Raw genomic sequence first — 24948 nt, forward strand, 5'->3', positions numbered from 1 at the left:
TTTTTTTCAGACATATTTTTCAAACATGTTAAAGTGGCACGTCAAAATCCACGCCTGGGGTAAAAAATGACCCTGTTCGGGTGTATGAGGGTTAATGTCTTCTTACCTCAAACTCAAAGTACTTAAACTTTAAGGCTTTAATTATATTTGCTAGCATACCTTTTAGTACATAGTCATGGCAAAAACTTCAGGGGGTATGTACAGGGCGGTTAGTATAAAAATGATTACAAAATTTTTACATATTCATATTCAGATAGACCGTCCCCAGATTTCTAGGTGCGTATTTCAGAAAAAAAAAGCACTTTTGCGAAATAGTACCTTCCTCTATTGAAAGGGATGGAGAAAGAGTACCACTCTGTGTAGGGTTTATGTTATCTGTTTAATGTTGTTTGGCATTTTCCTGGGAGAATGAAAAGCTCTGACAAGGATATCAAAAAAGTGATTTGACAAACCTGGAAAACTACTCCAGATAGAGAACATAGATTAGATACAAAGGTATTCGTGGACGGTAAGGCATTGATATCTGCAAACAAATCAAGTCACGGAGAATAGGATGGTCTATATATACAAGGAGGTTAATTTCAACCTCCTTGATATATACTACAGTACAAGGCAATTCAGCCTCCACTTGGCTTAAAAACTATGTTTTATCTTAGCACTGAACAAAAGACCTTTTACTGTACTGGTTTGGTCTGTAAACGAACAAATGTGAATGGCACAGATGCAACATTTTATAACAAGCTTAGGTTTATTGCTCCCTCTATATGACATTGTGTTATAATGCAGTAGCAGCACCTCCTAGCAACACAAGGTGGTACTACAAGTATGGATTGAAATAGTGTGATTGTCATGGTTAGATAACAATCAACAATGGTCTTTATAGACTACAACAAGGAGTGGTATTGTTATGAAAAATTGTGCTTCTGTACTAATCTTCTATTTCTACACCTTTTTCAATGCTACCAGTGCTTCTGCACAAGCCTTTATCAACATGCAGAGTTGAATGCTATTCTCTATTGATGAAGTCTTTCCCAACTCTTCAGTTGCCCAAACCAGTTTCTTCTGAACAGCCTCTACCGACATGCCTGCAACTTCTGTCAGCTCTTCCCATTCGCCGGCTTGTGAGTACGCATGGCTCTGACTGGCTGAGCTGACCTGTTGCGGTGCACTGGACACGACGGCTATCGGATTTGCCGAAGCGAGTCTGTTCCTTGGTACGGTGTCTTCCTGTTGGGTGATGTTCCTTGGCGGAGAGGCCACGTGGTTGATATCAGGTTCCTGTACAGATGAGGAGGCCAGGTCCTTGGCTGCTGTGGCGTACTGGGCCTCTCGATGAAGCCCTCTAGCTGCTTCTTCATTTACCGCTGCAGCAACAAGAATTCCATGAAATTTGTTTCACAATATTGATTGATGTCTTACGCCAAATTGCGGTTAAACCAGCTACATAGATACATATTCAGAATTTTCTTTTTGATTTGTGATTATAGATTAAGAAATAGTTGTCTTATTCAAAATTTTGTACAGCATGTTCTGGGTAGAAGTTTTTAAAAAATGACAATTTTACAAGATTTTCAACTCTTCTCCACATTACAAAAAATATCTGATATATTGCTAAGTATACATTGTTATCTATAGTGCACCATATCTATGGTTAAGCTTTCAATAACCTATGATTTAGAATTTACAAAATTAGACACATCTATCGACTTGCCTGACCTGGAGTTAATGAATGCTATGATTAGATGAACAAAAATAGTACAGAAAGTGGTTCTTAAATTACACAAATCCTTGTCACAAGAAGATAATCACTAGTTGCAAAGAACCCAAGTTTAACACTCATTTTTGACCTTGGCAATCATTTAAAACTAAAAAGGTGAAGCTAACTAAACAAATTAGAGACTACACACACAGCACCATGTCCTCCTCACCTGGATTGTCCTTGTCATGATCAGATTCAAGTTCATTACAGGCCACACAGTAGTCAGCCCCCTGCTTGTCTCTCAGTAGAATACACTGTAGGGAACAGATACCATAAATATACAGTTATACATTTAAATCTGTGATGGTCTGCCCGAAATACAAGTCAAGAACTATGTGCACTTAAAGAGGATATCTGACTAATCCCTGATGTCATGTGCATCTGCAAGTCACATGATGTTACCTAATTCAAACCTAAAGAAGGCTGAAGTATCAGAATTTGTTGAGATCATGCTGGAATGTTGAGCTTTTATCACCATTCTACAATTGTTTTCAGAAGTTCAACGTGAACTTTTGTCCATTCACAGTTGAAATGTCACTATTTGTGACAATTCACTCTTCTAGATCCAATTGATTGTAGTGCACATGTATCTGTATATGACTGTACATGTGTCATGTATCATTAGGGTATCTGAATACTCACCCCACAATCTTCACAGTTGGTACCCAGCATCTTCCACCCCTTCAGTAGGTAGTCTCCCATCCGCTTGCTGATCTGATCGTTACGTTCACGGCGTGCCTCGATGACCTTCAGGTCAGCCTCTGTTGGCGGCTGCCAATCATAATCATCTGGGTCTGATATTGTAAAACATATAGGTCACATCATGTCAGAAGTGATCATTTCAGTCCTGTGTATGGGGAAGCCAAACCTATGACTATGTTAAAGAATATCGAGAAGAGTAGGGGTGACCCGGTGTGCTTGGCCAAATTGGGGAAATGATAGCTAGGCTCATGCCTTCTCTCCTGGCACTCAAGGACCAATGATAAAACATGTGATGAAAAATATAGGTGAGTGCAATTCTGTTTCTATACTAAAAGTATATCAGTTCAAAGTAATTACATGACTGTATACTGTCAGTAGATAAATTAAAACAGGTCAGGGTACATGCATGTGTATACCTGTATCTTTAGAATCAGTAAAAAGAGGGAAACAGTACTAGAATGCCTGGCTGAAGGAAAGAAAAACATGGAACAACCATAATCTATTACTAGCCAGAAATCATCGCCGCAGAATAATTTAAGGGCACATGGTCTTCAGTAAATATCCTCAGTTGGTTTCATAATACACAGACTTGGCAATCATTTGTTAGATTGATACTGAGGCTATATTACCTTATAACAGTACTTACCCATATCGTGGGAGTTCATGCTTGAATATGATTTTGAGGAACAAAAACGCAGCAAAAATGTGCAAGGAATCTACGTCCACTTTTGTGACCTTTGACTGAGTAGAATACATTACACTTGGAGGGTAGATCTAATAATATAGTAGCTAAGAAGATATTAGAAGATATTATTCTAAAATGATACTTGGTGACATTATTTTAAATTATTAAAGTTTTTAGGTAATAAAATTTATTGTAATATGTTGTAACAAGGCAATAAACCGCATTTTTATGTTTATGAACACTCCCTATGTTCTAATGTAATCGCCGAGATGGTAGCAAAATGTAGAAATTCTCTTTTGATCATTTCTTCATATTGAAAACAGTTTTGATAAAATCAGAACAAAATTTTTCTTTCGATTACAAAATAGTATTTTATTCCCCTTTTGTATTTTGTGTTGATAATATTGGATGCTTTTAGCCGTAAAGATCCACGTTTCTATGCGGTGTAGACCATCCCGCCGAATTTGATTGCCCGAAAGTGAAAATGTTCACCCCGAGAAGTCAGGCGACTCGGCCCAAATTCTCCCCCTTCACGGCCGGGAGGGTGAGCAGAAACACTCCTTCAGGCAGGCGGAGTGTTGGGATCTTCACTCCGGGCAAGAGATCACCTTTTGTGGGAAGGTAAGTCGGTGTTATCGAAGATATATTTTTCGCGAATGAAGCACATGCACCTTTCGCCCTCCCCAACTTGAAGTTTCTTTCATGATCTTCCGGTGTTGCCAAATATTTAATATATTATGGACTGAAAACTTCCAACTTCCCCAACTCTGATTTTTCTCTAGTTTTCCTTCAGAATGTTTGCTGCTTGTGGAAGGGTAAAAATCTATGTCTTGCGAAATTATACTTTTGATAGACGTTAAACAAGGATAACAATAACAACCATAAAAAGCTGATAGTTATGGCTGTAACATCTGACTATGCACACTAACCTCTGTAATGATAGTTTTTACATACATGCAGTTCATATTCCAGGTCCCTTCTTATGCTGGAAAGAATGAAGAACTGGGAAAAATGGCCGTATGATTACCATGGCAACATATATAGATGAACTTCACTCCCGTAAAATAATCACCCATAATTTCGTTATCCCTGATATAGCCAATATGATACTACATGTATGTACCTGATCTACTTCTTGTATTGCGGTAAATAATTTGTATGTTTTGTTGTCATTTATCCAGGAGCCCCGCCCAGAACCGCAGCCTGAATGCCTCATCCATTATAGAGGAGACAACAGGCCACGTGGTGCAGAGTTATGGGTCATCTCTACCTGTCCTGGTCACAGAGGCGCTCACACTCGCAGACAGTCAGTTTATACTTATTCATATCAATCAATCAATCATCAATCAATCAATCAATCAATTACAGGGCTCGAGGCTCTCACACTCATAGACAGTCAGTTTTACACTGCATTATAACATAAGGATTACCTATTTACCCATATTAATCAATCAATCAATTAGTCAATCAATCAATCATCAGTCAATCACAGAGGCTCTTGCTTTGGCTGACAGTCAGTTTTGTGGTTTGCTTGTTGATTCTCATGACACTGGAAAATGTTGATGTTTCTGTTGTATTGTGAGTGATTAAGATTGTGAAAAATGAGGATCAATTCCAGCCATCAGAATCAGATGATACATACCTACATGTAGAACTGTACTCTACTAGTAAGTGAATGGTGATAACTATTCTGTTATAATAGGTTTCTTGGCTATGTCATGTTTTTTTTCCTAACAGGGGATACAGAGCTGAGTGTTCACCTGGGTGAGAAGGGCTGGGCTTGGCTGGTCTGTGACAGGAAACTCTTCATATGGCGCTTCAAACAAGGGATCACAAAGGTACTCGTACATGTATCTGTCATAAAATCATACAACCTTGTGTTGGATGTTGATTGTTTTATGAAATTTGAAGTTACAGTTGAAATATTGAAACAGGATGGCCAGGTTATACATGTATCAGTCATACTAGTATAATAAGAGTTTTACACGTTATTTATTACATACAGTATTGCAATAGCTGTCATAGTGGTCGTCTGAAGAAAGGATGATTAGTGGATTGTCCCTGATGATTTGTGATATTGTATTTCTCAGTCTGCCTTGTGTAAGGAACTGTCCCTCCCACCAAGTGAGCTGGTCCACAGTGCAGACCTGGTCAGTGTCCAGCCCAGCGCTGACGGCCATGTCGTGTCGGTCATGGCGGCCTCGGCGGAGGGGATCGTCCGTTACTGGCCCAGTCTGGCCCACGAGGGGTCGTGTGTAGAGATCAGTGCTGAGGTGAACGGGGAGGAGTGTCTCTGTCTTACAGCGTGTCAGGTGAGGCGTTTTCTTGAAGAATGTGGATCTTCAGGCCATAGAAATATGAATGCAGTCAAACCTGTACAGTATCATGCAGACAGTGACCACCTTTACATAAAAAGGCCACCTGGCAAATGAGACCACTTTTTGGTGGTCCCTTAGATTATTTTTCCCTTTGAAACAAGCATTAAGTATGTGGTCTATAGTGACCAGATGTTATTGGCCCCCAGGGTGTTCTTCCTTTTCCCATTTTTAAAATGGTTACATCACGTCATAAGAAATTCAATATGAAGCCGAAGCTGGAAAAGGCTGGAGTTGACTTATACTTCCTTTTGACAGATGTATGGATGTTTTTTTCATCTATCTTCCACTACTGTAGTAGTACACAGTGTTCTCACCAGGATTTTTTCACAGCATAGGGGTCAGGTACAGAAGGTCAACTTAACGCGGTGCAAGTCACGCGTGGAGTGACCAGAGTAGGGAGTCAGGCATGTTCTCCCGGAAAATTTGTAAATTCATAACCCAATGAGACATTATTTCATGCATTTTGGGGGATAAATTTTGTGAAGTAGAGTTTTTCCTCTGTCACAGCCTCATTCTAAAGCCAAATATGAACTTTTTATAAGATTTATGAAGGGTCACAAGGTTTGTCCCAAAAAGAAACACCCCTATGCTGGTTGAAACACAGCATAGGGGTCCAGATCACAGCATAGGGGGTCCAAATCACAGCATAGGGGGCCCCTATGCTAAAAAGGCCTGGCGAGAACACTGGTACTACATGTACATTTTTTACCCTATCTTTTTGCTTTGGTTGTTTTCAGCCCCAAGGATATGTCCTTGCCACAGTGTCTGGGCAGCTGCTGTTGTTAACACCTGCATCAGTGGCTGGACAGGTGAGAATCACATTATACCGTGTTCCGGTTTCAGTTCGAATCAGAATTGCACCTGTATGTCAGTTACCTGCAGTACAGATGATCACATACAGGGTACATGTATGGGTAGACTGTTAAAGGCAGACTAAACTTAATTTCGTAAAGCATACTGCATTATGTTAAATATACCACTAAGACCAGTTCTGACTTGTTTTACACTTGTCCATCATAGATTTTCGTTTTTACAACATTTCAAATTGGCGGCCTAGTGCCCGTAATACTGCACGAGTCCAAAGACCGTGACGTCAGAATCCGTCAGAATCCGACAGAATCCGTCAGAAGCCGACTTAGGATCGATGCGTGTTCTATAGAATAGATTCTGGGGCCGAGTCGGATTCTGTCGGATTCTGACGTCAGGGTCTTTGGACCCGTTGAGTATTACGGGCACCAGGCCGCCAATTTGAAATGTTGTAAAAACGCTAATCTATGATGGACTAGTGTAAAACAAGTCAGAACTGGTCTTAGTGGTATATCTAACATAATGCAGTATGCTTTACGAAATTAAGTTTAGTCTGCCTTTAATGGCTACGAACAGTACCTTTAAAGTTTATGTGTCTTGTATTACGCTAACAACAAAATTTGCAAAATGCATGTACACATTACACTAAGGATGTTATAGAATTATATTTGACTTAACTTAGTTTCCAAATGAGTGTACAGATATGGTAGAATATCGAAAATTTAAAAGTAAAGGACTTAATAGGGCTGTTAAACTTATTGATTGGTCAATTAAGTAATTGGTATATTTTCAGGTAATGTGATATATTTACAGGCTTTTCATTTGATGTCACTTGTGCCATGTTGGATTACATGAAATGTCTATAATAAAGCACACAAAGGTTAATTCAGTTGTCTCCCAACTTGGTCACCGGGGGATTGAAATCACAATTATTTTGCTGTGAATTAAGAGCCTGTTTAGTCAGTTGGATCTTGTATGTCCACATGCACAGTCCACACTGTATGTGTACTGAGAATTGTTATGATAAATCTATGATTCTTTTTCTACAGACGACAGTAAACAGTAGGATACTGCAGGTGCCACGAGGTGTGTTTGCTGGGATAGGGAGGAGGGTTTCCTCACTGTTCGCCTTTGGAGCTCAGCCTGCAGAAGCCACTGGAGGCACTACAGTAAGTAGTGTATATGGACTGCATTGCCACCGTATTGTGCTAGGTGTCATGCATGCACTACAAAGATATGTTTTTTAAGGTATTTCCTGTAACAAAATCTTTTTAATTTGATAAAGGGATGAAATTCACAAGGGCTCATCAACCAATGTTTTGGACGGATGGAGCTGCAGAGATCTGACATAAAACCCTTGTGCTCGTAACTTAACCTTCATGTATGGCTGGAATATCATCCAGGAATACTCTTTGTTTACTGAAAGAGGAAATCAATTGATAAGAGAGTGTGTAGGTGAACTATGGAATTGAAGTTAACCACTGGAATGACTGGAATCACGCGCTCAGATTTATGATAAGTTTATTTTGATTGATTTTGCTTGAAGCCACTAGCTGATGCTGTGAAAGCTGTGTTTCAGCAGGGCTACACTTACACCTTGGTAATCACCACATACCCAGGCCCATCGTTTGCCCCGTCCTGGCCACTGGGGTTGGTACCGGCATTGTAGGAGCCTCCTCCACCCCCACAGGAATTAACATGACCCTTCCCCCTGCCTCCGCCTGAGTACCCTCCCCCTCCACCGCCGCCCCCTCCTACACCGTAGGCTCCCCCTCCGCCACCAAACCCACCAACTGCATTATAAATCAGTGCCCTGCCACCCAAGCCACCATTCACAAGCGCATATCCGCCCTCCCCACCTTTAGTACCGTCTGTACCGCCAAACTGACGAGAGCTACCGCCATTTGTGAGAAGTCCCCCACCTCCACCACCTACGTTACCACTACCCACTGTTGCCCCATGCCCATCAGTACCACCTGGGAAAGTCTCCAATGAGGAGTAGCCATCCTGACCTGATCTTGCTGTAGTCCCGTCACACTCGACATGGTGTGAATCCAATATTTCACCCCCAGGGTGAGTTGTCAGACTTTGTTACATAAGTGCCCCCTCCCCCTCCTGCAGAGTAGTTAATGATGTTCTCCACTCCTTCCTGTCCAATAAGGATCTTCAGCTCCTCTCCTGGAAGTGAACATGAAGTCTCCATGTTGGTACCTTGTTGTAGCGAACTGACAAAGTAGCGAAACAACCGGTTACCTCCCAAAATTACATCAAACACACATGTTCCTGCAACGTGACCTCAGGTAACCCGAATGGAATATGTGTTCATTGGCCAATGGCAGATGGAACTGGCTGAACCTTAGATCTAATGTAGAATGGGGATAGATATTTGGGCCCATTTTGGTATGAGAGTAGGCCAAGAGTCTCCAAAATGAGTTATTTTGAAGTGGTGTGTACCAAAAATGTGATTGAAGTTAGTCCCGTGGGCACATATTCAAGGCACTCTTATACCAAATTTCAGGTCAATTGCTTGTGATACCAGGCCAAATGGGGTCCCCCGAAAGTGCGAAATGGAACGAAATGGAACGAAATGGAACGAAATGGAACGAAATGGAACGAAATGGAACGAAATGGAACGAAATGGAACGAAATGGAACGAAATGGAACGAAATGGAACGAAATGGAACGAACTAAAACAACATATGTAACATTATGAAATGAAATAGCAGTAGATAACGAAGTATAAGGAGTAGACTGGAACAGGAAGCATTTTAGATACAGAAGTGAGTGGTAAATACATAATATAACGTGTTTTATTTCTTGAATCTATGTAATAATATTAAAAAAACGTTTTTGTCGCGTTTGTGTGGCTAGATTCTTCCCTGAAAATGGAGGCGCCGCGTGCAAAGAGATCCTCCGCTCTTCCTTGTGTACCAACGATCTGCAAATGAACTGCTGCAAATAGCAGGGAAAACAAGCAAACGGAACTGAGTATCAAAGTTAGGACTAGATTATACAGTTGGTGGTAACAGTGCATCTCATAATTCACCAAGAGGGCATGAGGCAAGCGTTATTTTATTATCTATAAATCTCTCCCCCAAATGGAGCCCCGCATACAAATAAACCGGCATTGTTGCCAGCGCGACGGAACTGTGGGCGTGCTGCCGACAGGTTGAATCAAACCCCGACTTTCCATTTATTTAAATACGGTTTTAGCCCATAACTGGTACGTAGCATATGCATATCTTTCCAATTGTTCGGCTTAAAGTCAGACCCCTGACCCCTGAATGGACCCCTCCGTTAATGATATTTGAATGAAGCTCAGCGGCGCGTCACACATTTCACACATTTCACACTCCATTCAAACACGGACGTGGAGTCCCCTGGAGACATTTATGCTTCCTTGTTCACGACAAAACAAAGGGAGGGTGTGAACGAGCAATGCATGTATTTCGCGGTTCACACAACACGCAAACACGCTAGCTGTATACATAATAAGATTACGCTTGCCTCATGCCCTCTTGGAGATGCAATGTTACCATCAACTTCTACAATACTATTTCGGTTTGCTTGTTTTCCCTGCTATTTGCAGCAGTTCATTTGCAGATCGTTGGTACACAAGCAAGAGCGGCGGATCTCTTTGCACGCGGCGCCTCCATTTTCAGGGAAGGATCTAGCCACACAAACGCGACAAAAACGTTGTATCTAATATTATTACATAGATTCAAGAAATAAAACACGTTATATTATGTATTTACCACTCACTTCTGTATTTAAAATGCTTCCTGTTCCGGTCTACCCCTAATAATTCGCTATCTACTGGTATTTCATTTCATAATGTTACATATGTTGTTTTAGTTCGTTCCATTTCGTTCCATTTCGTTCCATTTCGTTCCATTTCGTTCCATTTCGTTCCATTTCGTTCCATTTCGTTCCATTTCGCACTTTCGGGGGACCGGCCAAATGAGCCCAAAATACAATTTTTGTCTAGAAATGCCCAAGAAAACCTCCATAAAATGTTTCTAAGGCCTGTTTAAAAAACATGTCTGGGGCTATTTGCCTTCTTTACCTCCATGCCAAATTTCAGGTCATTTGGCCCCAAAATGACGGAGTTGCATTAATTTAACTGAAATGACAGGAGAAAAAAACTAACTAAAAACAACATTTCACTCTACCCATGCATAATTATTGACAAAAGTACAGAGACATTTGTATTAGGTCAAAAACTTTAGACACACAAATGTAAATGCCAGCTCTTATTACTAGCATATTCACATGTTATAGATTATATACAAATGAAGCATTTTATCCTGTGAACTAGTCCATGACTTAAGAGCCCCTACCTTTCTGTAGCAAAAATGTTCCTGCCATAAGGGCACCCTTTCCTCTATCGGACTTGTCTGTACTTATCCCCCAACCTGATGCAGCACCTGTGGATGTGAAAATATGTCAGCATTGATGATCAATACAACCTGTCAATGTGCTTACACAATGCAGTGTGGAATCCTGTCAAATAGCTTAATAGCATATGGAATATAGCATTATGATGAAAACAGTGTTTATGTACTGGATGACGTTCAATACAGATGTACCAGACCTATATTTTAAGGTACATTTGTATTGCAAGCCAATTTCGAAGTCTTGTTGCACAGGCTTCCATCGTGGAAAACTCGAATACCAGATTTGGAAGTTGGAATTGATGTTACAATTTTTGGTGCAGGACACAAAACTTTGTCATCTTCTGGCACATTTTGCATTGTAATGTGTGTTTTTATATTTCCCTCCCTAGACTAGTACTATATCCCTCCCTATACAGGGAGAAAATTGTTTTTGCTGGCATGTTCTTCTTCTCATTCTTCTCCTGCCCAAAACCAAGTAGATGCAGGGTGGTAGCGCTAATACTGGTATTGCAGAAAGTTATGGTACATGGTATGGATGTCATATTTGAAGTTCGCATTTGAAACAATAGTATCACTCCCTAAAAACATACCTGCAGCTTCAATTCTGTAGTTCCCCCTGTCAGGAACAGTGAAGAGTTGGGTCCCGTTCTGCAAGGTCACCAGCTTCTCGTGGTCCTGTCCAACATAGTGGTCACCCAGGCTGGTCGGGCCCTCACGACCGATGGCATTCAGGGTGGTGAACGTGGCTTGTCGGAATCCTGAAACTGAGGGAGTGGGGGGGGGGGGGGGGGGGGGAGGGTTTACATGTAATGAAGTAAATCTGCAGGAAATGTCTCTGAGGTGGAGAGTCTGGTGTTCTAGTGATGCATGGTGATGCATGGTACTTTTGATAGTGTCTCTTGCCAGAAGTGTGCTGATGCTGTTTGTGAATGCCATAAAAAGCGATGTGTGCATGATTCTTCTTTTGTGTGTAGTTTCTGTACCTAATGAAGGGTCAGTGTACTTGGCATAGAATATTGAATTATCAATACATTTCCTGAACCTTTATTACTAAAGAGTCCATATAAATTGCATATTTTTACGTTCAAATCAGACAATCAAAATCAAAAATGCCATGGTCATATGGAACGGGTTGGTGACAGCATTGTACACATTTCAATCAAATCAAACTTGCGGGCAGTTTAATCTCAGATCCCTGGTCCACACTACACGTAGCTCTTACTCTTGGTCTTACCTTGCTCCTGAGCAGACCCATTATTACACTGCTGTATCTGTGCCGTCAGCTGAAGCACTTGCTGCTGTAGCTCTGCAACATTGACGCTGGGCTCCCCATCCATATGGTGTAGCACAGCAGTGATGTTGGCTAGCTGGCTGTGGTACACTTGAAGTATGGCGGCATTCTCACTGTAAATTAAACGTTGTATTGTCAATTGGTAGTCCACTGGTTTAACTTACTGACCCTGCCTCTGGACCAAGAGGTTGGGAGCTTGAATCTTGGCTGATATCGTAGTCCTTGGAACAGGACGTTATGTCCATTGTGCTTGTCAAAAAGGGATTTTTTCCCGTACAATGAACCTGTAACTACTGCACAATTGCCATCTGTCTTCTCTGTAAAGCCGGCGTCACAATTCATGCGAGCGTCAGCCGACTTTGTAGATCGCCCGAAGCTCGCCGAATTTCAAAATCGCCCGAGCGTGGACCGTATTTCCCAATGAAAATCTCGGGCGACGTCCGTCGAACACTAAAAACTGAAAATCCCCCGTGAGATGGTACCATCTCTTGGACATGGACAAAATCAGTATCGACTAACCTGGTAAAAGGCCAATATTTGGATCAACTTTTATTTCTAAAAATCGCCCGAAGCCCGCGTAATCGACAGGACGTCGGCCGTACTTCGGCAGAAAATGCACATTTGAAGCTCGCCAACACGTCGGCCGAGCTGAATTTCATATCTGTGACAGGGGCTTAACGACAGTCGAAAGATATTAAGCTCTTCAGTAAGCTCAGATGGTTGAAGATGACTTTCCCTCACCTGTCCTGTTGTAGCTGTGGTAGGAGTCCTGCTAGATCCATGATGTCATCTCTGATGGAGTTGAAGAGTTCCGTCAGCAGCAGCTCCCTGTTCCCCTCCAGCTGGTTCAGCTGAATGGTGACATTCTGGATGTTTGCAATCACAGTCTGGATGTCCAAGGCACTGGAGGTTCTATGGAAAATATGGCGTTACAAATTGTAAAAAGATTATTATTCAAGTCACATCAAGTTTAGGTAAGCAGGCATGGATTTTCAGCTTTTGCCCCATATACAAGCAGCAAGGTTTTGCAGCTGCATATAAAATTTTCTCAGCTTAAGTGTGATTTGTAAGCATGTGGCCATGGTCATTTTTTTCAACAACTGGTGGGAAATGGTGCCAATTTGCATAATTTATACATTGTATTTGCCTTTGTTTTGCTGATGGCAATATATTTGCCCCAAAGTAGGCTCAATTAGCAGCATTGGCGATCAAGTCAAAGCCTTCTCATGTTAGGGAGCCTTGAGAGGGTCTGTCCATATGGACAGCTTTTCTTCAGTCCCATAAGTAGTTGCCTTAAGGTTGGACTGTATTCTCCTTTTCCCAATGGAAGATAGAAAATGTTTACTTGTCTGGTAATACCTGTTTGCTAGTTGTCCAATCAGAACGGAAAGGTTGCTCACTTCCTCTTGAATCTCCATGATGAAGTGATACTTGTCAGAACAGATATCGGCAGAGGGTGCCATGATAGTGCACACACAACGGCCAGTCTCATCTTCGGCAGTACTGTGAACGTAGTAGGTGTCCTGGAAGTAGAAAAAAATCCAGTCGGCGTACATGTCAGTATCCTTAAACCAAAGGAAGCCGCAACTCTTCGGGCGGGAGGATGGTAAAAAGTTGACAGCTGACAAAAAAAGGATGATACAAGCTGTCCGGTCATCACAATTGACAGAAAGGCCACATATTGATAGTCCCATGCATTATTATCAGGTCGCTAGACTACATTTAAAGGTATGGTTGGTAGATTTACCTGTACTGCATTACCTCCCATAGCAGAGCCCAGGACGAACAAACACACTGCCAGCATGGCCATATTTTTCATTTTTCTGGATACTGCAGACAAACCAATCGAAAGCACACAGTATCATATAGGTGCAGCTGCATTCTGTTGTGTTGCTGGTATTATAGGCATTACAGGAATATTTCCTTCTTCCAGTAGACAGACGTTTTTTCTCAATGCTCTCATATTGAGATGGGTACCCCACACAAGGATCTGAGTTCCAATGTTCCAGAGATGTTACTAAATGTATTCTGTCTTTGATTCATTACAATAAAGCCCCACTAGGGATGCAGATTCCGCCAAAGATTGGAGCAGAGTTTCTGCATTTTTTATCTAGATTCTGCAGCTAATGCAAGGTCATGTGCAAAATCCAGATCAGTGAGATATTGGGCAGGGTGTCTTTGTCTCCTAAGTGGTTTGATTTTTATTCATGTCCAGCAAGAGTCTTAAAACATACATGTAGTCAAGTATAATGATGAATAAATAAGGTGCTGAAGTATCACCCTGAAGAACTCTGTAACTATCTCAAATGAACTAGTCTCACCATCAGGAGTAATCACTGAGGCTCTACTGTTTCTATACAGAGTCCTGACTGTTTTTATGAATCATTGTGGAATACTTTACTGTGCTATGATATCAAACATTATTCATTACATCTTTGTCCATAAAGAACAGCTGCTGTAAGAGTTTTATCGTTGATGACATGGCACAATGATATCCGAATACAAAGACTTACCTTCTATTTCAATCCTTCACACACTGAATGTTGCCTGCTTGTGTTTTTCTTCAGTAGTCAGGCTAGATTTGGCACTCATCAGTTGTAATTTCTTGAGAGACTTCTGAGGAATGCTGGTTTTCTGCATGACCTTGTATCTTGTATCAGCTCCACATGATAAACGTAATCATTGTAACTTTGTATGAACTTAATGGAGTATATCCTTCCTGTACCATGACCTGTTTAAATGAACTGTCATATCTTTCTCTGTTTAATTTCCTGTAGTCTGTCAAACAGCTATAGAGTGCCTGCCTCAAAGACATCTCATGTAAACAACCCAAAAATTAGACCCGATATGTGACCTTTGAGTTTCTCTTTTGCCGTTTCTGGTTGACAGGTGACATTGAGAAGCAAAAGGCAGGAGTACAATGCAGAAGAGTGGCAGCGAAAATTAATCACATATGGCTGTCTCGGTAATGCTACTTTGGAAACACTATATTTGTCTTCTCAACTGTTCGAGTGAGTGTAAAAGTTAATGTAAAGTTACATACAGCACCTTGAATGAGTTTTAGCCATGTAGATGATGGAGAAATGCAACCTGTTAACTTTGCAGGTGATAATAAGGGAATAAAACATTCCAAATAAGATAGACCATCTATCTTGTGTCTTTAAAATTTGTTGCTTCTGCATGACAAAAATAGGTTCAGATTCTATTGCTGCATTTTTGTTCTATTATCAATAATCAGCACTAAACCACTACATGCACTTTGTAATGGAATAATTATGAAGAGATTTTAATTGTGTAATGGTATAGAATACAGGGCTTGAAATTCAGTTTGGGGAATAGGTGCACTGGTGCACCCAACCTAAAAAATTGGGTGCACCAACAAAATTTTGGGTGCACCACATAAAATAAAGTAGAATGTAACTATTGTAAGCAAAACCTAATGACAAACCTTACTGTTCCTCTTCACGCGCGTTTGGCACGCGATCTCGGCACGCAGTTTTGAAGCTTTCAAAATCGAAATTAACTCAAATTCTAACATCAAAATCTTAAACAAGTACTACAACAAAGATTTTATTATTTTCTTACACTTAGATGTCAAGAATATGCTGTCTACTAGTGTGCAGTGATACCTTACACATTAAACCGTACGAAAATATTTGGGTGCACCAGTGCACCCACAGTAAAAAAATTAGGTGCACAGCTCCAAAATTGGGTGCACTGGGTGCACATGCACCCAGTATTTCAAGTCCTGGAATATGTTTCAAATTAACTACATGTATGTTACGTGGAGTGTAACAAGTCATTGTTTTAATGTCTATATCCACTGTATACAAGTCATGTAGCTCTGTTATAAGGACGTAATTATGGTGTTGTTGAGTTCCTTACTGAATAAAAACCATTGAATTGAAAAAATATGCTTGTACATGTAACTTAAGCTACATCATGTGTGGCTGGAATATCTAATGCTATTCAGACATACTTTTGGTATATTTGTTTGTAAAGGAAATCAATTGATAAAGATTGTATGGGAACTACAGATTGAAGTGACACTGGAATGACTGGATGCACATGTTCAGATTTATGATAATTTTATTGCAGTTGATTCAATGAAAGGTATATTGAAACCACCAGCTGATGTTGTTGAAGCTGTGTTTCAGCAGGGCTACACTCACATTTTGGTAATCACCACATACCCAGGCCCATCGTTCGCCCCGTCCTGGCCACTGGGGTTGGTACCGGCATTGTAGGAGCCTCCTCCACCCCCACAGGCATCAGATACATTATCCCCCCGGCTCCCGCCTGAGTACCCTCCTCCTCCACCAGCCCCCCCTCCCCGACCGTAGGCTCCCCCTCCACCACCAAACCCACCAACTGCATTATTGTACCACGCCCTGCCACCCAAGCCACCATTCACAAATGCATATCCGCCCTCCCCACCGTTAGTACCATCTGTACCCCCAAACTGACGAGAGCTACCACCATTTGTGAGAAGTCCCCCACCTCCACCACCTACGTTACCACTACCCACTGTTGCCCCATGCCCATCAATACCACCTGGGAAAGTGTCCCGTGGGGAGTAGCCAGCCTGACCTGATCTAGCTGTAGTCCCGTCACACTCTGCATGGTGTGACCCCAACTGTTCACCCCCACCTCCCCCACCCGCTATGATCAAGGGTGAGTTGTCAGACTTTGTTACATAAGTGCCCCCTCCCCCTCCTGCAGAGAAGCCACCAGTAACAGTGTTTCGCACTCCTTCCTGTCCAATAAGGATCTTCAGCTCCTCTCCTGGAGGGGAACATTTGTTTGTCTCAGTGTTGGTAAATTTGTACCGTACGCAGTAATCAATGATTGTGGCTTAAATATTGATTGTTTAGTTCAACATCTTACATGTCAGAAATCACATCAGGAGATGTGCATTTTTTTTAATCCCAGAGAGATTTTTTGTTTACAAGAAAACTGGACTTCTAAATTATAGTATGTCCTTTCGTCTCAGATGACAATGCTATTGATACTCGATAACAAACAATGCACATATTATGGAAGCTTGCAAGGGATATCGTTCTTTATCTTGACCCCACACAATATGAATGCTTTATTGACACAACAAAAGTACATGTACGGACTGAGACATTTGTATTAGGACTAAAACTATATATACATACAAATGTAAATGCCAGTTTGTTATTAGAAGTTAATATATATATATAGATTATATGCACGGGAAGCATTTTATCCCATGAACTTGTCCATGACATAAGAGCCCCTACCTTTCTGTAGCAAAAATGTTCCTGCCATAAGGGCACCCCTGCCTCTGTGGGGTTTGTCTCCACTTATCCCCCAACCTGATGCAGCACCTTGGGACAATTGGGCATGAAAATATGCCAGTATAAATTATCAATGCAATCTGTCAATGTCCTTTCACAATGCAGTGTGGAATCCTGTCAAACAATTGCAGTGCAATGCATATGGAATATAGCATAAAATCCTTTGACTGTTACAGTATGTATAGACTCCAACTGCCCCAGACACTCGCTACCTTATGGTCTTATTCATGAGTTTTTTCGCCCCATAGGCTTACATGTTACATTTGTATAATACATGTTTTACAAGGACATGTTCGTAATGAAGCTACATGTATAGGAAATGCACAAAGATCAGCAGCACATTTACCCTACATCATGACTTGTGAAAAAATTGCCAACTACCAGTAGCCATTCAATTCCTTTTTATGGCAATTACAAACTGCAATTAGCTACACCCCACAAAAGGCACTTTCCAACTGTAAGCGTACAACTGCATGACTCAAAATGCGTGGCTGTGCACGTCCGGCCTCGTGCCCGGCTGCCTGCTAATTTCTTCAGTTACAAGCACTTGCTTACATCAGTTTGACACTTGAGATCAGTTGGGCTGGCTAAAAGGAAATTTCACACCGATATAAACACACGTTCATGCAGCCGTTTATTTTTTGGGTACGGGTTCTTTTAGGGTACCATATTTTCTCAATTAAAGTACGCACTTTTGAAACTTAAAAAAAAAAGTCTCTCAGGATATCGCCAAAGCGGGGGTGCGTACTTTGTTTGAGGTCACCGTCCTGACAAATTGGAGCAGAACCTGAAACCAGCCGGAACACGGACGCGGGGACTGCCGAATAGCACCGAATCGTCCATAGAACGTTTAGATAAGAATGTTGACGCAAGAAAATAAAGTTGAACCTCAATAAAGGACAGTGTTTTGTATGTGCATCATTTATATTAACACGAAAAATAGATACGTACGGTACTAGTACACAAGAAATCTGACGTACTGAGCACCCGGCGCCCGGATCAAGTTATGCCGCCGGTATGGTTTGGCACCCAGCCGTTCCCAGCCCAGTACCAAGGAACCCCGAAAAGAACACCGGCGCCGTAAGTATACCATATAAATAAGACATCGGTAAGACATGCATTCATTTATTTTGTGATTTTCGAAGAAGAAATACAAGTCCCGATCCCCGGTGACGATGTTGTTATTTTGAGGTATGTTACACTTCCGGTAACTTCGGCAGCAAAATTTTCGATGAAAAAGCACCCTATGGCAGCTTCAAAGCGGACTATTTGACAGAGGACTCCTTTCTGTTAACGTTGGCCCGTTAAATTCTGCGTATGCACCGATATAAACATCATAATACGCATAATTTTGGCAGGTATATCAAAGCTCGGACATAGAAATGCGGCCTGTCTCGCCACCGCCATTTCGCGCCCCTAGTTTAGCAGCAGCTAGCAGCAGCCAATAAGAGAGACGTGATGCGATTGCGTCACGCAATATTTGCACAGTATTACGCAATCCAAGCCGCGGCAGGCGTGTCGGGGCAGCGAAGGGCCTGGCAGGATATCATTGCGGTTTTCCAGTTTTCGGTTGGATGTAACGCCGTATTTCACGGGGAAATACCGGGTTTCGAACTTGTGTAATAGTTTTTAGGTCTTACACTAAAATTATAAGAAAGTAGGCCGCCCAAATATATAAGTAGGAGACGATTTTCGCCATCATCCCGCTTCTTCTCTGACGGTTGTCTGCGGCATGCTGTGCGTTGCAGTAAAAACTATATTTTGTCGCATTCTATTGTATCAAGAAATAACTAAATTTTGTCAGTATCGGGAGAGTGTTTTCTGATTACATCATTCTTACCCAGTGTTGTGAAGATGATCGCAATTTTCCTCCGATGATTAACAAATCTGTACCTCACGGCCGGCACTATTATATATGGACCGAGCAGGGTAACATGATGAAATTCAACGTGTTTTATAAAGGATGAAACATGAAAAGTTCCTGCTAAAAAACGAGCTACGACACAATCACTTATTAAACGACTTAAATGTATTTTTAAACAATCATTTGTGGTAGGAACTGCCTTCAGGACATGTACTTGTCGGGACATTTCAACTGTGACATCGGCCCGAAGAAGGGGTGCGTACTTTATTCGGGTTTTCTCATTTTACGTTTCAAGGCCGCAAATTTGCCCGGAACTTTGACCGAATCGGGGGTGCGTATTCTAATTCTTTAATACTTTAAGAAAATACGGTACCTACTCAGAGTAATACATGAATGAGACCTTATTGACAAATTCATGAACCATTGCAACATACATAAGTTACTACAATGTATCTGTGATTGTTGAATTGATTAATAATTGTGTTTTATATTTATGACATGTTCTTCATTGTTTACTTCTTTTATTTTCAATCTTCTTACCTTGTTATGTGTGGGGTGCATTATGTGTAATGAGGAATATCCAAATTTGTTTTCTGTCAATACAGAAAGATGCCAAATGAACACTTTCCCTTTTAACTTTTACTCTATTTGAAAATGCAATAATGCAATAATGATAATTAGGTAAGAGTTCTTTTAAACTTAAACCAATCTTATATTCAAGAATTGCATGGCTGACTGTATTTATAAGACTGTTAAACATGTCCCTGTGGCGCAAGCAGTAACGCAACCCCGCTGCTTCGCCATCTGAATCGAATTCCGTGGGTCCTGGCCCGAGTTTGATCCTAGGGTCGACTCCTGGTCCAGCTCGGACATGTTGTAAGGGATTGTATTCGTCATTTCGGATAGTGACGTAAAGCTGGTGCCCCACATGTATAAGGGAGCTTTACTAGGCATAAGCCTCAAGCGTCAAACCTCTGCAGGTAAAAGAACCCAACACACTTTTCGAGAAGAGTAGGGGTGACCCGGTGTGCTTGGCCAAAAATGCAAGCCGCGGTGAGGCCACATTGCACTACCACTAGCTACTTGAAAAAGCATCATGCTTCACCTCCATTGAGGCTGACTGCTTTACCTTTACCTTTACCTTGATGCAGCTTGACCCCAAACAAAACGGAAGAAAGTTTCATCTTCTGAAGTAATTTATCTTTGTAAGGAAGTTTCACTGCCAGCTATTATGCAGTGTTCAGGAGTAAAAATGTACCTGCAGCTTCAATCCTGTAGTTCCCACTGTCAGGAACAGTGAAGAGTTGGATCCCGTTCTGCAAGGTCACCAGCTTCTCGTGGTCCTGTCCGAGATAGTGGTCACCCAGGCTGGTCGGGCCCTCACGGCCTGTGGTGTTCAGGGTGGTGAATGTGGCTTCTTGGAATCCTGAAACTGAAGGAATGAAGTACATGTAATGAAGGAAATCTGCAGGAAATGTCTCAGAGGTGTACAGTCTGGTGAGTGGAGTAATGCAACTGCAAGCTAGTAGCGTGATAGTGTCTCTTGCAGGAAGTGTGTACTAGGTGCTGTTTGTAAATGCCAAAAAAAGAGATTGGGTTGGGTATGTCAATTTTTTTACTTTCTGTACGTAATATGGGATCAATCAATTTGACGTAGAATGAATAATATCAATACATTTCCTGTACGTTCATTGCTTGAGTGCCCATATGAATCACTTATTTTTGCATTCATATCATTGGAAAGCAAAAACGCATGATACCTTAAAATCAAAAAAGAACAACTGAAAACATGAAAATCAAAAGTCTACCATGGTCATGCAGATGGTACAGGTTGGTAACAGCATTATGAATCGAGCTTGTGGGGAATTTAATGACAGATCCCTAGTCAGCTACACATGTCATGTAACTCTCACCTTGCTCCTGAGCAGACTCATTATTGCACTGCTGTATTTGTGCCGTCAGCTGAAGCACTTGCTGCTGTAGCTCTGCAACATTGACGCTGGGCTCCCCATCCATATGGTGTAGCACAGCAGTGATGTTGGCTAGCTGGCTGTGGTACACTTGAAGTATGGTGGCATCCCCACTGTAAATTAAACATTGTATTGTCAATTGGTAGTCCACTGGTTTAACTTACTGACCCTGCCTCTGGACCAAGAGGTTGGGAGCTTGAATCTTGGCTGATATCGTTGTCCTTGGAACAGGACATTGTGCTTGTCAAAAAGAGCTTAGGGATTTTTTCCTGTACAATGAATCTGTAACTACTGTACGATTGCCATCTGTCTTCTCTGTAACGACAGTCGAAAAATAAACTCTTCAGTGAGCTAAACTGGTTGAAGATGACTTTCCCTCACCCGTCCTGTTGTAGCTGTGGAAGGAGTCCTGCTAGATTGGTGATGTCATCTCTGATGGAGTTGAAGAGTTCCGTCAGCAGCAGCTCCCTGTTCCCCTCCAGCAGGTTCAGCTGAATGGTGACATTCTGGATGTTTGCAATCACAGTCTGGATATCCAAGGCACTGGAGGTTCTATGGAAAATAATGATATTATTAGATATATATGGCCTCCTTGGTCAACGGTCCTTTATGAGAAGGACAGTCTCTGATGAATCTGTAAGCTGACCCAGTTCTATTGCAAAATGTTTTCCTGCGGACCTGCATTTCTTCTGCGCTGTGTATCAGTCTAGCTTCTTCTGAAATCGTGGAAAGATGAAGTCATACTGACTTAAGGCAAGCAGGCTTGTGAGAAAAAAATTAAGGTGTATTTTTAGGTGAACTATTTGGTCCCTTATACATTCATTTGTACCACCTTCAGTTGACAATAATGATAAGTAGCGGTACATGTAGCAGAAAAAAAAACCCATCAGTTTCTGATTCACTAAAACAAGATACAGTGTTATGAGCCCTCTGTAAACCAACTGACCACTACTATTCAACCTCCCACCTCTCTTTTATAAAGTAGTCTGGTTTACTCCCTCAAGTGCTAAGAAGGGTCACAATATGAAGCTCCACCATAGTCAAGTGCCAACAGACAAAATTGCCTTCTTTGTGTAGTGGTCTTAGACAGGTTTGACTCTTTTCCCTATAGATGAAGGGAAATGTATACCACTAATACCTGTTTGCCAGTTGTTGAATCAGCACGGTAAGGTTGCTCACTTCCTCTTGAATCTCCTTGATGAACTGATACTTGCTGTCGTCAGAACAGATATCGGCAGACGGTGCCATGATAGTGCACACGCAATGGCCAGTATCGTCTTCTGCAGTACTGTGAATGTAGTAGGTGTCCTGGAAGCAGAAAAAAATCCTGTCAGCATACTTGCAGTCAGTATCCCCAAACCAAAAGAAGGTTCATAGCTGACCAGGGCTTTCTCCAAAAAAGGATGATATAAGCTTTCTAGTCATCACAATTCATAGAAAGGCATCATGATGACAATCCCACACGTACACTAGATTATAGTTACAGTCGGTAAGATTTACCTGTACTGCATTACCTCCCAAGGCAGAACCCAGGATGACCAACCACACCACCAGCATGGCCGTATTTTGCATGTTTCTGGATACTGCAGACAAAATAATTGATAAAACAAAGCGTCAAGTACATGTAAGGTAGCTGCATTCTGTTGTGTTGTATCATAAGGACTGGTACACGTGTGTATAGGCATTACAGGAATATTTCCTTCTTCCAGTAGAACTAGAAGTTTTCTGACATATTAGATGTTTCCACATTTCAGAACAAACAATTTAAGATTCTTAAGCCAATAAGAACAGCTGTAAGAGTTTTATCTATAATGACATGACAATGATATCGGAATAACAAGACTTACCTTCTATTTCAATCCTTCACACGCTCAATGTTGCTTGTTTGCGGGTAGTCAGGCTACGTCTTCCAGTCAGTTGTAATTTCTTCAGGGACTTCTGAGGAAAACTTGTTTTGTGCATGGTCTTATATATCTTGTATCAGCTCCACGTGATAAACGTAAACATTATAACTGTTCTGAAGTATATCCTTCCTGTGCAACAACCTGTATTGATGGATAGTCATATATAGTTTTCTCATTTTTAATTTCCTGTAGCCTATCAAACAACTTACATGTAAGTTCACCGCCTCAAAGACAAATATCATGCAAATAACAGATGGTCCAACTAATTAGACTGCCGGGAAATGTAGTTTACTGAAGTCTTCTAAACGTTATGTTCATTACTACAGCCTGACGTTCTGCATGTGTGACATTTGACTAGCTCTTTTGCCTTTTCTAGTAAAAAGGTGACATTGGAATTAATCCCAAGCAGAATGTAAAAGTACAAACATTCAGATAAGTGTGGCAGCAGACATTTATCATAATAATTATGCAGCTGTCTCAATAATGCTAGTTTGGAAACATTGTATTTGTCATAACCGTTGGAGTGAGTGTAAAAGTTCATGTAAAGTTTACGTAATTTTACCTTGAATCTTCCTTGCCTTTCACTTTCAGCAATGTGAATACTTAGTAATATGGAAATGCAACCTGTCAACTTGGCACATGATAATGGAATTAAGGTGGATTTTGAAATTTGTTGCTTTTCTTTGTCAAATGATTGGTTCAGATATGTATTGCTGTATTTTCTGTAACACAGCTGACTTAAAGTTTTGATAAAAGAACAGTTCTTTTATCAAAACTTTAAGTCAGCTGTGCTCAGAAGTGCCCGGATGTAGGTAAAACATGCTGGTGCACCATCAGCGGAAAAGTGAAAAATTCAAATGCCTGGAAGCACTGACTACTAGTATTTGGTAGACTTATCAACTTTTGGGCATACTCTGTGTGCTTGGCCAAAAACGCGAGGCCGCATTGCATTACCACTAGCTACTTGAAAAAAGCATCAGGCTTCACCTCAATTGAGGATGACTGCTTTACCTTGGGGGGGGGGGGGGGGGGGGGCATATTGGTCATTGTTTGATTCCCTCAGGCTGAAGGTTTTCTTCAACATACCAATTGAACTAATGAAAATAACTTTTATTATGCACAATTATGCAAATTAGGTTATTAATTAATGAGACTATGAGAAAGGCATGAAATTATGGACCTTGATTTAAGTTACTTATCATTTGAAATATTTCTTCTTTTAGATATCAAGAGTTCTATGCGGACAACCAACCAGTGAGGATACAAGGTAACATAGTAACATGACTACATATTGATTTGAAAAAAGTGAAATGTGTGCCTTTCTTCTTTATGTGAGCTGATTTACTGCATTTGCACAGAAAGCTACTTTTGAGAGCTATTGACAATCAACAGGTTCTTATGTACATGTAAAACTAACCGTTATCATATAAATCTTGTAGGTTTGTTGGTGATTAACAAATTTGTGTTGTTGTTGTTGTTTTAGGTCACTGTACATCCTGACAGAAAACTCCCTGCAAAAGTGGGAAATATCTGACACAGGACCAGACAAGGTAATGTATTCCTAATGATATACATTAATTTTGTATTACAGATTATCTCTCAAAGCATAGTCTGTACTATCTGTAATGCACTGCAAAGAATGTTTCATTGGTAAGCCTGGTACACAATCATACAAGGTTCTCACAATCGTTGGTCTTCATTTTGATTTCAGGTCTTGTTTGAATGTGAGCTTGGGGAGATGTTGAGGAGCAATGCTATTCAAGCCATCTGGGTAAGTGCACATTTTCAGTCAACTTTTTTCTAAAATGAAGATATCTAGTGACATAATATTAATCAGTATATTACATCATGTATTTCCAAACTTTTT

General features: G+C 41.1%; 4 protein-coding genes across 4 annotated transcripts in view; 1 reads left to right on the plus strand and 3 right to left on the minus strand.

The window, feature by feature from the left end:
- Positions 1 to 360: 360 nt before the first annotated feature.
- On the minus strand, positions 361 to 3232 carry LOC136432769 (protein ZNRD2-like). Its single transcript, XM_066424249.1, has 4 exons — positions 3108 to 3232; positions 2402 to 2553; positions 1929 to 2013; positions 361 to 1364 (listed from the first exon to the last, which is right to left on the minus strand). Exons 1-4 carry the CDS (start codon positions 3124 to 3126, stop codon positions 943 to 945), a joined length of 678 nt encoding a protein of 225 aa, XP_066280346.1. The 5' UTR covers positions 3127 to 3232; the 3' UTR covers positions 361 to 942.
- A 350-nt stretch (positions 3233 to 3582) lies between these two features.
- Positions 3583 to 24948, plus strand: part of LOC136432770 (nuclear pore complex protein Nup133-like) — a 32191-nt gene continuing 10825 nt past the window's right edge. Inside the window, exons 1-9 of the mRNA XM_066424251.1 lie at positions 3583 to 3767; positions 4328 to 4452; positions 4884 to 4984; positions 5237 to 5458; positions 6262 to 6333; positions 7381 to 7500; positions 24305 to 24348; positions 24565 to 24631; positions 24793 to 24852. Of these exons, the coding sequence (XP_066280348.1) occupies positions 3631 to 3767; positions 4328 to 4452; positions 4884 to 4984; positions 5237 to 5458; positions 6262 to 6333; positions 7381 to 7500; positions 24305 to 24348; positions 24565 to 24631; positions 24793 to 24852 (948 nt within the window). The 5' untranslated portion in view covers positions 3583 to 3630. The remainder of the gene's footprint in view (positions 3768 to 4327; positions 4453 to 4883; positions 4985 to 5236; positions 5459 to 6261; positions 6334 to 7380; positions 7501 to 24304; positions 24349 to 24564; positions 24632 to 24792; positions 24853 to 24948) is intronic.
- On the minus strand, positions 8394 to 14582 carry LOC136433194 (noelin-3-like). The gene is made up of 8 exons (XM_066425121.1): positions 14533 to 14582; positions 13767 to 13849; positions 13379 to 13542; positions 12761 to 12931; positions 11963 to 12132; positions 11319 to 11492; positions 10672 to 10758; positions 8394 to 8509 (listed from the first exon to the last, which is right to left on the minus strand). The coding sequence occupies exons 2-8, from the start codon at positions 13836 to 13838 to the stop codon at positions 8394 to 8396; spliced, it is 954 nt and encodes a 317-aa protein (XP_066281218.1). The 5' UTR covers positions 13839 to 13849; positions 14533 to 14582.
- On the minus strand, positions 16188 to 23127 carry LOC136433223 (leukocyte tyrosine kinase receptor-like). The gene is made up of 8 exons (XM_066425185.1): positions 23025 to 23127; positions 22678 to 22760; positions 22316 to 22485; positions 21559 to 21729; positions 21121 to 21290; positions 20466 to 20639; positions 17287 to 17373; positions 16188 to 16804 (listed from the first exon to the last, which is right to left on the minus strand). The coding sequence occupies exons 2-8, from the start codon at positions 22747 to 22749 to the stop codon at positions 16188 to 16190; spliced, it is 1461 nt and encodes a 486-aa protein (XP_066281282.1). The 5' UTR covers positions 22750 to 22760; positions 23025 to 23127.

This window comes from Branchiostoma lanceolatum, chromosome 4, assembly GCF_035083965.1.
Source record: "Branchiostoma lanceolatum isolate klBraLanc5 chromosome 4, klBraLanc5.hap2, whole genome shotgun sequence".
Lineage (NCBI taxonomy): Eukaryota > Metazoa > Chordata > Leptocardii > Amphioxiformes > Branchiostomatidae > Branchiostoma > Branchiostoma lanceolatum.